The sequence below is a fragment of the Physeter macrocephalus genome, chromosome 14 (genome assembly GCF_002837175.3).
Source record: "Physeter macrocephalus isolate SW-GA chromosome 14, ASM283717v5, whole genome shotgun sequence".
In the NCBI taxonomy this organism is placed as follows: Eukaryota; Metazoa; Chordata; class Mammalia; order Artiodactyla; family Physeteridae; genus Physeter; species Physeter macrocephalus.
In genome coordinates this window covers 11,705,243-11,719,566 of record NC_041227.1, presented here as the reverse complement: position 1 = coordinate 11,719,566, position 14,324 = coordinate 11,705,243, and the positions used below count along the sequence as shown (strand labels likewise).

The 14,324-nt window shown below is 42.9% G+C and overlaps 1 protein-coding gene and 1 long non-coding RNA gene across 5 annotated transcripts in view; one reads left to right on the top strand and one right to left on the bottom strand.

The window, feature by feature from the left end:
• Nucleotides 1-5,135, top strand: part of CSE1L (chromosome segregation 1 like) — a 42,831-nt gene extending 37,696 nt beyond the window's left edge. For all 3 annotated transcript variants that reach the window (XM_007100272.4, XM_007100273.4, XM_007100274.4), the window contains exons 18-25: nucleotides 151-301; nucleotides 444-652; nucleotides 1,083-1,180; nucleotides 1,279-1,364; nucleotides 1,809-1,890; nucleotides 3,194-3,340; nucleotides 4,261-4,492; nucleotides 4,738-5,135. In XM_007100272.4, the coding sequence (XP_007100334.2) occupies nucleotides 151-301; nucleotides 444-652; nucleotides 1,083-1,180; nucleotides 1,279-1,364; nucleotides 1,809-1,890; nucleotides 3,194-3,340; nucleotides 4,261-4,492; nucleotides 4,738-4,827 (1,095 nt within the window). In that variant the 3' untranslated portion in view covers nucleotides 4,828-5,135. The remainder of the gene's footprint in view (nucleotides 1-150; nucleotides 302-443; nucleotides 653-1,082; nucleotides 1,181-1,278; nucleotides 1,365-1,808; nucleotides 1,891-3,193; nucleotides 3,341-4,260; nucleotides 4,493-4,737) is intronic.
• Nucleotides 1-14,324, bottom strand: part of LOC114487597 (uncharacterized) — a 22,230-nt gene that overhangs the window by 6,397 nt on the left and 1,509 nt on the right. The window contains exons 2-7 of one of the 2 annotated variants that reach the window (XR_003682766.2): nucleotides 13,898-14,100; nucleotides 11,417-11,486; nucleotides 10,573-10,704; nucleotides 9,180-9,239; nucleotides 8,100-8,291; nucleotides 7,449-7,536 (exon numbers count right to left, since the gene is read on the bottom strand). This is a non-coding gene — a long non-coding RNA (uncharacterized lncRNA). Of the gene's footprint in view, nucleotides 1-7,202; nucleotides 7,537-8,099; nucleotides 8,292-9,179; nucleotides 9,240-10,572; nucleotides 10,705-11,416; nucleotides 11,487-13,897; nucleotides 14,101-14,324 lie in introns of those variants that run through there. The other variant, XR_008619317.1, reaches the window with a different exon arrangement.

Genomic DNA, 14,324 nt, shown 5'->3' with positions numbered 1-14,324 from the left:
GACCGGGGCGCGAACCCGGTTCCCCTGCATCGGCAGGCGGATGCGCAACCACTGCGCCACCAGGGAAGCCCTAGGTTATTTTTAATATAGTCAATTGGATTATTAGAGTCATAAGCTTTTTTTTTTTTTTTTTTTTTTTTTTAATTTCAGAACCCAAGCAGACCTCACTTTAATCACTATATGTTTGAAGCAATATGTTTATCCATAAGAATAACTTGCAAGGCTAACCCTGCTGCTGTTGTAAATTTTGAGGAGGCTTTGTTTCTGGTGTTTACTGAAATTTTACAAAATGATGTACAAGGTAAGTAAAAGAAAGTTATTTTCTTTCTAGTTGAATAAAATTATTCAAGTGATTATAAAATGCAGTCTGCCTAAGAGATATGTGCCTTTTGTGTCAGAGCCAGTTCTGAAGCTGACAGCTCTGTTTCTACTTTTATCAACAGAATTTATTCCGTATGTCTTTCAAGTGATGTCTTTGCTTCTGGAAACACACAAAAATGACATCCCGTCTTCCTATATGGCCTTATTTCCTCATCTCCTTCAGCCAGTGCTTTGGGAAAGAACAGGAAATATTCCTGCTCTAGTGAGGCTTCTCCAAGCATTCTTAGAACGAGGTTCAAATACAATAGCAAGTGCTGCCGCTGACAAAATTGTGAGTCAGATTTTGATGTAACTGTAATTTTCTAAGGTAACTGAGAGAAACCAGGGATGGCAGATTCTTTTTAATTTAAACTTTTTTTAAATTTCTTAAACTTAATAAAAAGGGGATTAGTAGAAAATGTAATAGAATTAATTAGTAGAAAAAACATTAATGTATATTTTATTAGAACTAGGTATCTTTAGTTATATTTATCTCTGGTGGAAGCTAAAAGAATAAGAGCCAAATAGGTTAATTTCAGGAACTTAACTTTAAAGGCTTATTGTGGTGGGTTGGTTTTTTTTTTCCTCTACACTTCAGAAGTAAGAAGAAAAGAAAGGGTTAGATTATGACAGCATGCACCCTTTTCCAAAATAGATCACCTGTTTAACTTCTGGAACAATTAATCCTTGCTTAATTAATTATTTAATCTAATTTGTTGTAGCCTGGCTTATTAGGTGTCTTCCAGAAGCTGATTGCATCCAAAGCCAATGACCACCAGGGTTTTTATCTTCTAAATAGTATAATAGAGCACATGCCTCCGTGAGTATGAATATAACCTCACTGTACCTTTGAGGATTCTGTTAAGTACTCAGAAAAATGCTGAATTTATATTGTTGCTTTTTTATTCACTTCTTTAGTGAGTCAGTTGACCAATACAGGAAGCAAATCTTCATTCTACTATTCCAAAGACTTCAGAATTCCAAAACAACAAAGTTTATCAAGAGTAAGTAAAATCATTTGGTGTTCCTACACAAATAATGAAGGAAAGAGGCTAAAAACCCTTAGACTTCATATGTACATATAAACCTTTTAACAGTTATAAATTTTATATATAAAATATTTTAAGGTGCTCGTATTCTTCAAGCACTAAATCAGTTTCAATATATTGTGTTCCAGAGGTTAGTTTGTAAGTTTAAATATCGAAACATTTTTAATAGAAATAGCATAAAGAAATATAAATCAGAGACTGTATGTAAAGCCTTTTTATGACTGTACTATAAAGGCAGAGATTCTGTATGTTAAATTGTATTAAAAGGCCAGTATTGATGCCAAAGTTAGTCATTGGGTTTTAATGATTTGTGAATATTTCATTTGGCAGACTTTAACTAAATCACTTATTTAATGCAGTGAGTCCTCTGTATTGATACTCTGCACCTCCTTTCAACAGGTTTCTTAGTCTTTATTAATTTGTATTGCATAAAATACGGGGCGCTAGCACTACAAGAAATATTTGATGGTATACAACCAAAGTAAGTCTGTTTTCATTATTTATTATCCTGTTTTTAAAAGCAAAACATTTGACCTCTTAGTCTCTGTTTTATAGATGACTTTATAGTTTTTGATGCACAGTTATAGTTATCTTTGTGGTTTCCAAAATATTCTTGGGGGGTTGGGTTGTAAAGAAGGAAATACCTGCAAACATTTTCCTAATTCCCGAAGGTCCCCCCCGCCCCCCGCCCCCTGCCCCATCCCCCGGCATTCCCTACAGCCAGTGTTCTATGTTGTGTTGGACAGCTGACATTGTCTCCGGGAGCCTGCCTCTGTTAGGGCCAACTGTGATTTTTCAAATGAGAATAGTCTGGATCAGTGAAATTTTGCTTTTGACTTAGTATATATGCATAAGAATGTAGTTAGGCAGCATTTCCCATGTAGTAGGGAAAGGAAGGATGGAAAGGAATGATAGAGGACAACTCCTTGGAGAAAAACTTTCCGCATCTGTATTGTATCAAAAATAATTCCAGATTGACTGAAATGTTAAAAAATGAATTAACCTGAAAAGTACCAGAAAATATGCTTTTCGAGCTATAGGAAATTATGAGGAAATCAGCAGTTTCATTCAGTGCTGGTGGTGCCCAAGTTGGTATGGTCTTTCTGTAGAGCAAAAAATATGCACTTGTTACCTAGAGCATCAAAATGTCCATGCTCTTTGATGTCTACTATTTCCACTTGAAAGCATTTAATAATAAATTCTTAATAAAATAATGAGAGTATAAATTGAGAATTTTACACCATTTAGAATTATAAAAAACTTTACTTCTAGGATGTTTGCAACAACATTCATAGGCCAAATCATTTTTTAAAAAAACAGCCATTAACATTTACATACTTAAAGGTATGTAAGCATAGAAAGTTGGGAAGCTTATAATCCAAAAATGTTAAAACTAGTTAATGCTGGATGGTGGGGTGATGTTATTCTTTTTTTCTTCTTGCTTATCTGTTTTCTGATTTCTAACTTTTCAAAGATTTTATGAGTAATTTGAAAAAACATACAAGACCAAGAAAATGGCTCTAAAGCTTTTCCTTGAGCACAGGCTTCAGGTCGTTGGTATTCACAAAAGATGATGGCAGTTGGTCACAGAGTAGAGGTTTGATGTTTTTGTTTTGTCATTTTTAGGTCTCTCCCATTCAGTTGACCAAAATTAACAGCCTTATTTTGTATTTTATTATATTCATAAGGAGTCACTGAGCATAAATAATGTAAGCATCTCACTGTTAAATTAGACTACCACTATAATGAAATATTGAATGAATTTATTTTGCATTGATTCCTAGAATGTTTGGAATGGTTTTGGAAAAAATCATCATTCCTGAAATTCAGAAAGTATCTGGAAATGTAGAGAAAAAGATTTGTGCGGTTGGCATAACCAAATTACTAACAGAATGTCCCCCAATGATGGATACAGAGTACACCAAGCTATGGTAAGTACTCCATTCTAAAGTTTTTTGGAAATTACAGTTTCTTTCCCCTATGACTACAAAATTAACCAAGCTTATTCTCTTGGGAGCCAAGAGAATTTGGTTCTGACCTCAGCCTCCCCCCTAGCAACCATGAGATCCAAGACATGACGTGTGGGTTCTTCTGAGTCTACCTAGGAAGATCTTGTTTCCTGATTAACTTTTTTTTTTTTTTTTTTTTTTTTTTTTTTGGCTGCGCTGCACAGCATGTGAGATCCTAGTTTCCCCGACCAGGGATCAAACCCATGCCTCTGGCAGTGTCAGTGCAGAGTCTTAACCACTGGACCTCCAGGGAAGTCCTCTGATTAACTTATTTTTGTAGGGGAATTCATGGACCCCTTTGAAAAGCCTGGTGAAAGTCCCTGGTTTAGAGATCTCTAAGACTTTTATGACAGTCACTCGATTAAACTGGCCTAAGTCCTTAAGAGGAGAAACTGAATGGGCCAAGATAAGATTGATGTGCTTGTGCTTGATGTCTAGCTCGATGTGACCTAGCTTTTCTTGACCTTTTGCCTCTCCCTTATTAATGGTTTCACTCAGGTAGCCTTCCATCAAGTGATGTTGACAACTTGAAGCATATTTCTTCTAACTTAGAAGCACTGGATTGCCTTGGTTTGGCTTGATGCCATATGGCCTTCTAATTAGCCAGGCCCGGGTCACACAAGCCAGCTCTGGCAGCTCTGGGGAAAGAGACATTGGGGTGCTATGGCCAAAAGAATTGAATGGTTTCTGGTTAGGCATAAGCACCGTGCCATTCGTAATTGCAAAGGTACCTTATGACTCTTGAGACTATGAGTCTGCAGTTTTATGTCTCTGAGGAAGTCGCTCCTTATTTTTAAATCTTCAAAGTAGTTACTTCAGACTTTCGTCATCTTCCAATCCAGGACTCCTTTATTACAGTCTCTGATTGGCCTATTTGAGTTACCTGAAGATAATACTATTCCTGATGAAGAACATTTTATTGACATAGAAGATACACCAGGATACCAGACTGCCTTCTCACAGTTGGCATTCGCTGGGAAGAAAGAGCATGATCCTGTAGGTCAAATGGTGAACAACCCCAGAATTCACCTGGCACAGTCACTTCACAAATTGTCTACTGCCTGTCCAGGAAGGGTAAGTGTCTTTGTTGTCAAAGAACTCTGTCATTCATCTTCGCATTTTTGAAGGCATGAAAGCAGCTGAGTTACTTGGGGATCCCTTAAACAATTATTGGTGATGGGCGGCCCTTCTCAGAGCTGTGACAGCTCCCCCGTTGAAGGGTGGGAGGTGCGGGGGGGCGTTGTGTTTGTACGTTGGGATCTCTAGCAGCTGTATGTGTGCTTCCCATCTTCTGTATGTGTGCCTCCCATCTTCTGTAGGTTCCCTCAATGGTGAGCACCAGCCTCAACGCAGAAGCGCTCCAGTATCTCCAAGGATACCTTCAGGCGGCTAGTGTGACGCTGCTTTGAACTGTATTTTTTGAATTGGCTTAGTCCAGGATGGTTTCTGAGGACACCATGGAGACGTCTGAGCACAGCTGTGTTAAAACAAAGCAAGTGTTCATTTTGAACTTGTCTATTAAATGTTGCTTTAAGCTGAACCTTGAGAAAATTAGGTGGTTTGTGCGATCACAAATATAAGTGGGTGACTTTTTCAGTTTGCAGCTACAAAGACAAGTTTTACTAGCTTAGTGTATGACATTGATTTGAGCATTTGCACAGTTTTGATAATTCTAAAATTTGACAGACACTTAACTGTGGAGATTTTTTTTCTGTTACTAAATCCTTTTGTTTTGAGGCTGTTCGTATTTCTCTTGTCCTTTGTGTTTTTGTCTGTTTCCTTAAGCTTTTATTGGAAATGTCAGTAAGCAAAGAAATCACTTGTGTGACTTGCCAAGAAATGCACATTTCATAGTTTTAAATCTGTAATCAGCAATAAAAAAAACAAAACAAAACAAAAGAGCCCTAAAATATGTATCTAAGAACATCTTAAGGACAGGCTTTTTGGTGCTGATATTTTTATAAATGAATTTAATTTTTCCTCTCCTGGACTCCATAAAATCCTAATTTCTAAATAACTCAAACTCAGGTTACTTAGTCTTTTTTACAAGGGAAAGGGAACAATTACTGCAGGCTTGGGGCTCATCTGTTAGAACTTTCTAGCTAGACCAGTTCCTGGGCGGCAGCGTGAACTTTAGGTAGATGGTTTCCCCTGTGAATTGGAAAAGAAATGCTCTGCCTGGCTTCACGAGGCTGTTGGGACTGCTTTAGACAGTGCAGGTGTTTGTTTGCTCTTTTTTACGGTGTCTTTCTTCTCTGAAGATCAGAGGTTACGAGGAACTTTTCAAACGGTGACATCTTAGAACCTGCGGTCTAGGAGGAACCTACAGGTGTCAGTCCATCTTGGCAAAGGCTGCCAGTCTGGCTCCTCCCTGGACTGGGCCCAGGGGTTCCATGGCCTTTATCTTGAGGGGGGTAAAGAATCAGACTGTTGACATTTGGAGAGGCACAGTTCCTATGTATGCTGGAACTGTCCACTTAGTGCAGGTAGACTGGAATCTCATTCTGTGCAGATTATGTGGATTTGTTTATTTTCCAAATCTCAGGCACCTGACTTGAATGCTTTATTTTCTTCACATGTTGGTTTTGCTGTGTTGCTTGAGAGATTTCCAGCTTAATCTAGTGTACTGCACCAACCCAATAATTATTTTTGTTTTGACACAGTAATGGAAGTATTAAATCATATAATTACTACATGGCTTAAAAGTGGTCACTGGCAGGCAGATATTGAGATAGCACTGAGATCCATTTTTCAACTATGAACATAATTTAATACAGGTGAAAAGTCTGAAATGGCAAACAGAACTGGTGATGGTTTACGTCTGGCGCTCAGATAAGCTCTTTTAAACTGTTTTATTTGGCTCTGTGCTTGCTAAAGATGTTGGTTAACAGTTAAGTAAATGCAGGGATGTTACTGTTCTGGAGGACCCTTGTTTCAGCATCTTGATCAGTCTTCTGAGTTTAAGGTTCTGAATTTTTTCCTTCCTCAGTTAAAACAGTTTAACGGAAGATGGTTTCTCTTTGTAAGTAAGTGCACCTTTTTAAATAGTTTCTGAACAGGAAGGCTGGCACTTCTACACTTTGACTCTAGCATGATTCATGAATATTTTTGTTAATGGTTTTTTAAAATGTTCTAAAGTGAGGTTTCTTATTCCATCTAAGACAGTTTTTATATCTAGCTTGTAAAGATTTTAAGAGGTGGCAGGCGGAAGCTGCTGTGGTGTGTTTTGCTAAGTCTTAGTGACTGTCCCTCAATGGTGGTGCCAGTTCTTCGTGTGCAGGGGGACCTGGGCTCATACTTCGGGACCAGGCCAACCTGGGTTTGAATTCCATCTCTGCCACTGACTGAGGCCTTGAACAAATGCCTTGACTGCTACGCTTTTATTTACTCTTATGAAAAATGAGGGTACTACTACTTAACTTCACGATAGTTTTAAGACTAAAACAACATAAAGCACTTGGTTTAACTGTTTTTAAGCTGGGGGGTGGGGACCTGGTGGGGAGGAGGCGTTACAGGGCAGTGTAGAACACTGCCCTGTGTTACCAGCCTGCGTAGCAGCCGTGGTAGGTGGGAAGACTGGAGGAGTCCTGGCCTAGGCAAGGCCCTCACTCCCAGGACATTTTTAGACTTTGCAGATGTCATTGCAAAGTTCCTCATGAGTCTTGTGTCGGAGCCACCGAGTCTCCCTGCTGTTTGTTTGACCGTTACCTCCTCTTTTATGTGTATTTTCCTTGTGGAAAATACAGGAAAAGATTTAAAAATAAAAAATCATCCATACTCCTACCTTCTTTAAGCATTTTGATTAATTTTCTTCTTTCCTGCCTAAACAAAGTTTAGATTAGCTGAATAATGTATTCTTTTTAAAAAAATTTCTTTGTCTTTTGGCTGCGTCAGGTCTTAGTTGTGGCACGCAGGATCTTCGTTGTGCCGTGCAGGTTTTCTCTTCTCTAGTTGTGGTGTGCAGGCTCTGCAGTTTGCGGCAGGCTGGCTCTCTAGTTGAGGCGCGCGGGCTTAGTTGCCCCGGGGCAGGTCAGATCTTAGTTCCCCCACCAGGGATCGAACCTGAGTCCCCAGCATTGGAAGGCGGATTCTTTACCACTGGACCACCAGGGGAGTCCCTGTAAATACAATTTTATATGCTTTTTAAAAAACCTTTTAACATTTAAAACAGTTACTTGGCAAATATATTTTTCAGTGGTTATGTATCATTTATCATTTGGATATATCACTACCAAATTACAGTCATTGTTGGACATGTAGAGACTTTTTATTTTATAAATAATTCTTGAGGTGGACGTCTTATATATGCCAGTCTTTGTCTACGTCTGTTTCCTGAAGGTGGAATTACTGGGCCAGGTTGTGCCAATTTCTGTCGCACATCCCTACCCACACTGGACCTTACTTCGGTATTTCATTTACTTGTGGGGCACAATGAATGTGGCATTCAGTGAGACTATTAGCTGCGTGTGGTAAAAGTCTCATTAATTAGTAAATAGGGCTTGTATCTGAGCAACAAGTCTCTGCCCTCCCAGAGGCAACACCTTTCAACTAGTACTGCCTATAATCTTCATTCCTTACCACTTAATTCTTCATCTTCTTGATACATCAACCGTAAGACTTCATAACTAACTCCCCGCTATGACGAATCAGAACTTGGCTCACACCGCTACTGCCAGCCTACCTTTTACAGTTCTCTTCATCTTTAATAATAACCCTAACTGTAGTCCCGTCAACTGTGGCCCTCGTGTCGGGTCCTCTGTACTGACAACAGGACGTCTCCCACCCTCCACCTCTGCCTTCATTTTCACTCTGTCACAGCAGATGGCTTTTCATCCTGTGCAGTAGTTCTTCTGTGTGCTTCATCCGTAGGTATCTTTTAAAAGGTGAAAACGGATAAACAGTATGTGAACTGTTAACAATGGTGTGAATAGTATTCAGAGCTGGAGCTGGCAGTGTGTAGAGATTATATTTCTTCCTCTCAAGGTTTGACTTTCGCATCCATCAAAAGAGAATGTTCTTAGAGTCAAAGTCAAATGGATTGGTTTTTCCCCTCATATTCTGTCAGTTGCTCAGAGCAAACCATGCCCCATTTTACCTTGTGATACATTCGGATCCTGACTGGTTTTTATTAGCTTTCTTCATTCTGAGTGTTACGTGGAACCCCTTCCACTCTTCTCTCAGATATTTTTTTTACGGCTCACTGGCTCTCGTGGGCCACGCAGCTTCTTTAGTTACAACTGCTAGGACCCCCAGCTGGGCCTCCCTCTTCCAGTGTTTCATGGAAACTTGGGAACCAGATGTGAGTCTTTGGTCTGAGCATGTGACAGGTCCAAATCCTTCCTCCTCAGAGGTGGAGGGAATTACCAGCTCGCACAGCTGGGTGGAACTGGGATTCACACCCAGGCAGCATGGCGTCCAGAGCACAGGACTTGGCCACTATGCCATGGCTTTGCAAAAGTTAGGAACAGGTAATCAGTTAATAAGGGCATGACTGTGAGGTAAACACTATGAAGAACCGCCATCATCCACCAACCTTTCTCTGGGGTTGCTGCATGACAGGTAATAAAAAGACTTTTTTAAAAGCTCACGTGTGGTTGGAGAAGTCAACTTTCTCCCTTATAATATGGATGATGTGAGAGAAAAACTTGACAACGTGGAAGAAAGAGCCACCGCAGACAGGTCAGGGGGAAGTTTCTCAGACCTGATGCAAAAGGAGGATGACCGGAGGAGAAGTGGAAAGCAAAATGAGAGGTTTGTTTACCTTGCGTCGGAAAGATGGTCCATCTCCTTGGCAAGCAGTTAAGGGTCAATCCTCCTGAGTCTAGAGAGGGAAATGCTACTCTCAGGAAACTGGATTTCTCAGCAGACGTCGGCTGAGAAGACAGATCCTAAACTGTCTCCTCGTGGGTCCGTAGGCCAGTGGGGAGGAACCTAGCACCCACCAGGTCCTGCCACTCTCAGAGCAGGGCTTACTGTCCTAGGCAGGCCGTACAGTCCCACTCCTGAGAGCCAAAGTTGAGCTGGAGCCAGCCCCACACCGAGGGCTGCCTCTGTCATGACTGTAGATCTCAGGCTGGAAGAAGTCTCTGCGATGGTGCCTGCAGAGAAACCTTCCCAAGGAGAAGCAGGGTGGCGGCAACGAACTAAGCCAGCGGCTGCAGGTTGAGCATTCCAAACCCCCATCCCCCTAACAGGCTGTTGAGGACACTGCCTTTAGTCCCCAGGACAGACTGACTCTGCACTGGGACAGCACAGTGCAGAGCCTAAAACAGCGAGGCCAAAGCTGCCTGCCCTCTGTTTAGCCAAAGGCAGCATTTCTCAACATGGATTCGAAGGATCTGGGGGTGCCATCCAAAGGAACATGTGTCATTTACACTTGTATGTTTCGTATTAGAAAAAAAATCACTAGCAACTTCATGGGTGTTACTGCTTGAGGACAGTTGTTCTCAAAGTCCATCTACATCACCTGGGACTTTATTAGAAATGCACGTTCTTGAGCCCAGACCTACGGCATCGGCACATGTGGGAAAGGGACCCAGCAGCCTTTTAACGGCCCTCCCAGTGAGCTGATGCTGGTGGACAAGCCAAGAAAAACCGTATCAGTCAGAAAGACGCGCAGGCACGGCAGAAGCTGTGAACAGTTAGAGTCCAAAGTTTCATGGCCTCAGAAGTCAGAAGGGATCGTATTGTAAAGATAGGAAATTAACAAAGGGTGGCAGGCGGAAGACAGCTGTGGCAGCTTAGGGCCCAGAGGAGCCACAGCCTTCGTAGGCCTCTTCCAGAACTCAACCACTCCCTCCAGCTGTAGCTGAGGCAGACATGAACTCCTGTTCTCATGGCATCTGTCTCCACACGTTTTCTTGGGAGAGACCTGGAAGTGGACTAGGGTCTGTAACCCAGGGAGCAGAGCCCTGACAGCTGGACAGGAGGGCAGGATGGGGAAGAGGAGGGCTCCGGACGCCTCCAGCAGGGAATCGGGCCAGTGCCTCTCCCTCCCTCGGCCACGCCGAGCAGTGGGGCTCTAGAAACCGCCTGGGAGCAATAAGCGGCTTCGGAGTCTGTCTCTGGGCTCCGAGAACAACAGAAGGTACTGACTTGTGCGGTGACCACACTGCAGTCTCTGAGCCGCTACTTACATGTCGGTATTCACCCACCTACGTTACAGCATCTTGGCCCTTCGTGAGGTGATCTATTTACAGGCGCTCTTCACAGCACGGAAGCCTTATCCACACCCAATCCACCGTCTACCAGGCTGCTCCTCGTTCGGGGCCTTGGGAAAATGTTACCTGGCCGAGGGGAGCAATGACAAAGGTGGTCAAACCACCTCAGAAAGAGTTGGGCCAGGTCTGGGGCCGCTCAGGCTTTGGGGATTCAGAGGACATACTGGTTGCCAACAAACACTCTAGGCCGTAACACCCCAAACACAGACATATGACATGTCCAAAAATCATGGTCCCTGGGCTAGGGAAGGTCTGAGCATTTCCAGTTTTCTTAGCTGGATTCAACCTGGTTTACAACATTGTTCTTGTCCATGATCCCAAGGAGCCAATCAGAGAGGAAAGTAAGCTATTAGGGTCCAGAGGAGCATTTTCAGATATGCGTTCTCAATCTACCAGGTGAGCATATGCTCAGCATACAGGACGGAGACACCAGGCAGACAGACCTGCGGGGAGGTGGCGATATTTGCACAGTAAAACAGAGGCCTGAGGGAATCTCAGGCCATTTCCTGGGGAAGGCTTTCGGCAGCTGGAGCCAATACACGATTAAAAAGGCAGGCAAGAACAGTCTGAGGAAGTGACACAGGATTCTCTCTTAGATCTCACTCCAAAGTGGCACCAACTGCCCACTACTGAATCCAGGCTCAGCAATGTCAAAGGTCAGAGAGAGACACCGCTGTCTTTAGGCTTCTACTGCAGCCTAAAGAGGTGAGGACAGCCACAGTGAGCTGAAGGCTGGATCCAACTGGCTCTGTAGGAGGGCAGCAGGGGACGGGCATACCTGATCCTCTCTGGGCCCACCGAGCTCCAGGTTGTTCAGCTTTACAATGGATGGCACCACTGCATGTGCACTGCAGACACAATCATGAAAGAAGTGCATGTGAAAGGGGGTGGAAATAAACAATAGGATTTGTGTTTGGATAGAGGGCTTTTAGGGATAACTTACAAATTTTTCAGTTTACTTTTAAAAGTCCTTTTAAAATTACCACTACACAAAGACTGCTTTACAATTTGTCATCGCAGGCCTACTTCCAACAAAGTAGGTTTTGATGAAAATATTTGTAAAAGAATGTACAAAGGAAATTACTTTTAAAATATCAAACAAGTTATTAAGCACATATTAAGCAAAGCAGTACCAATTTCCCAAATTATGTATAATTTTTCCTAATAAAAATTGGTATGCCAAGAAGTCTGATTAGAATATGGAGTTGTAGAAACTACAGTTTCATATGTATATTCTATATATACATTGTATATATACATTAAACACCACTGCAAGCACACAGTGCCAAATACCAAGAGAACAGCTCTGCTGCTTTGATGACTAGAAACGGCCCCCCCTCCAGTCTACGAGTTAGCTTTGCATCTTAACACACGTGATCTCTTTAAAAGCCTATTTCAGAAAGTCGGCTAACTCCTCCCTGCCAATCCAGCAGTGCTTAAGTGCCCAACAATCCATTATTTATGTATTTAGAGATTTTAACTAAGTTTTTCTTGTCTGTTTTTAAGGGCACACAGATGTTTAAGCACTTAAACCAGAGACGGTAATGTTGGAAGTTTCCGAAGTTTCATACAAACAAACAGCTACACATCTCCATCTTCAGGTTTATTTCCTGGTGGTTGTATTCTACTGAGCTCCTATTAGCTCCTAGAGAGCAAGCAGCAGCATACTGCTTCTTGGGAATGGCCGGGTGTCTTTTTCCATGGGTCACAAGAACCCCAGACTCTAACAGACCTTGGGACCCAGGCCAAGGTCTCCGTCACTGGGCATTCAGCCTGCAAAGCTGTGCACATTAGCTCAGTGAGCGATGGAACAAAACCTAGACTCAGACATGACACTTTCTTAAGAGCTACAGTTCACATTCCTCGGCTCAAGAAGGCCTTTAAAAACAATACAAACCGGAACAAAACCCTGCTATGGGGAAATCATCCTTCTCATTAGTATATCTCCCTGTGGTAAGAGGAACTTCACGAAATTGACCTAATGTCAGTGCATCTGTTGTGGGGTGACCGAACCCCAAGTCTGTCTTCCGCAAGGACAAAGGCGCTGCTCCCCCTTTGCAGATCAATGCTCCTCAATTCTAAGACCCACTAGTCTTACTGTGGCTGACTCGCAGCTCTGATTTTTTCAGACCTGCCTCTCAGGTGCCTTCCTGTCTGCTTTTCTGCCTCTAGTCTGGAAACCAGAACTGCATATTGTCCCAAGGGCTAGTTTTGAGTCAAAGTTCTTGCAACTCTTAGAGATCATGTTGGGATAAAACTTAGTGCAAACTTGATTCCCAAGCAGTTCTCTGAAAGCCTGCTGAGACAGAGATACTGCAGGTGAGTGAGTCCTCAGCAGGCGATGACAGCTACAGGGCCTTCACAGAGGCAAGACTAGTTTGAGAGTTTACAATACAATGTAAGAATAGTCAAGGACGTCCCATCTGGACAGCTTTCCAAAGCAACCAGAAATACATCACCTTCAAAAAACCTCCTGTCAAACCTGTAGACCCTTCCTAACAATACCCCAGATATCACGAGGAAATTTCCCCTTCTTGGAGTGCTGTCAATGAGGGCCAACTGGACTGCCAATTAGAAGTCATGAATTACTTCTAAGACTGTACTGTCCAGCCCTTTCCGTCTTCCCGTCACAGTGTGGAGGGTCGCCGGTTGGACACACTGTGAGGCAAGGAGGTGAGAGCTGGGCAGAGGCAGCAAGATCTCAGGGCAGGAGTGGAGGCAGTGGCTGGCAAGGCTGGGAGATTGGCTACAATCTCGATTCTGGAAAAGGTGCTAAAAACACAGCAGGGAAGGCTGTGAAGAACCCTGAGGTGCCAGAGGTATCAGGACCAACGCATGGCTTTTAAATAGATATACAAATCGGTAGATGTGTGTGTATACATACACACAGATACACTTCCTAGCTGTCCACTCAAGAGGGCCCAGACACAACACGCCCCTAGCAGTGAGGTCTCAGAGCACCCAGATCTTGGTTTCTAAATGTCATCTATCACTAAAGAGGATCAAGGCTTCTTGCAGAAATGCTGAATTCAGGATTGGAAAGGGAAAAATGCCTTTCCTTTCACTGCTTTTATCCCTGCCCTGCTGAGTCCCCTTCTACCCTGTAGCATTTTTCCATAACCAGCTCACTTTCGGTGCTTCTTGCAGTCCAATCCACAGGCTGGTTTTATAGTGAACCACCTTTAGGAGCATATTCTAAAATTTAAAAATAGAAAACCACCAGCCCACTCCTCAGCCAGACTAGAATGCAACGCCTCACCTTTACTCCTCCGAGCACGAGCCCGCCTGAGGGAAGTGACCAGGAAGCCTCTCTCCTCCTCTCAGTCATTTCTTTGGGTGACAATGTCAGGTTCAGATGAGTGGTGCCTCCCTTCACCCGGGCACCCACTCGCCCCTCACTGGCAGCAGTGCCCCCCACGCCATGCTTCCGTGCCCTCACATCTTCCCTTACTGCTTCAGTTACTGCTCAACAGGACCAAAAATTCATTAGTAGCTGTTTATTGATCAATGGTTTGATATAAAGTTATTTCAGAGCTTCAGAATTTTGCCCAAATGGAATCACAAGCATTACAAAGTTTTTTTCTTAAAAATAAAAAAAGGAGGGCTTCCCTGGTGGCGCAGTGGTTGAGAGTCCGCCTGCCGATGCGGGGGACACGGGTTCGTGCCCTGGTCCGGGAAGATCCCAC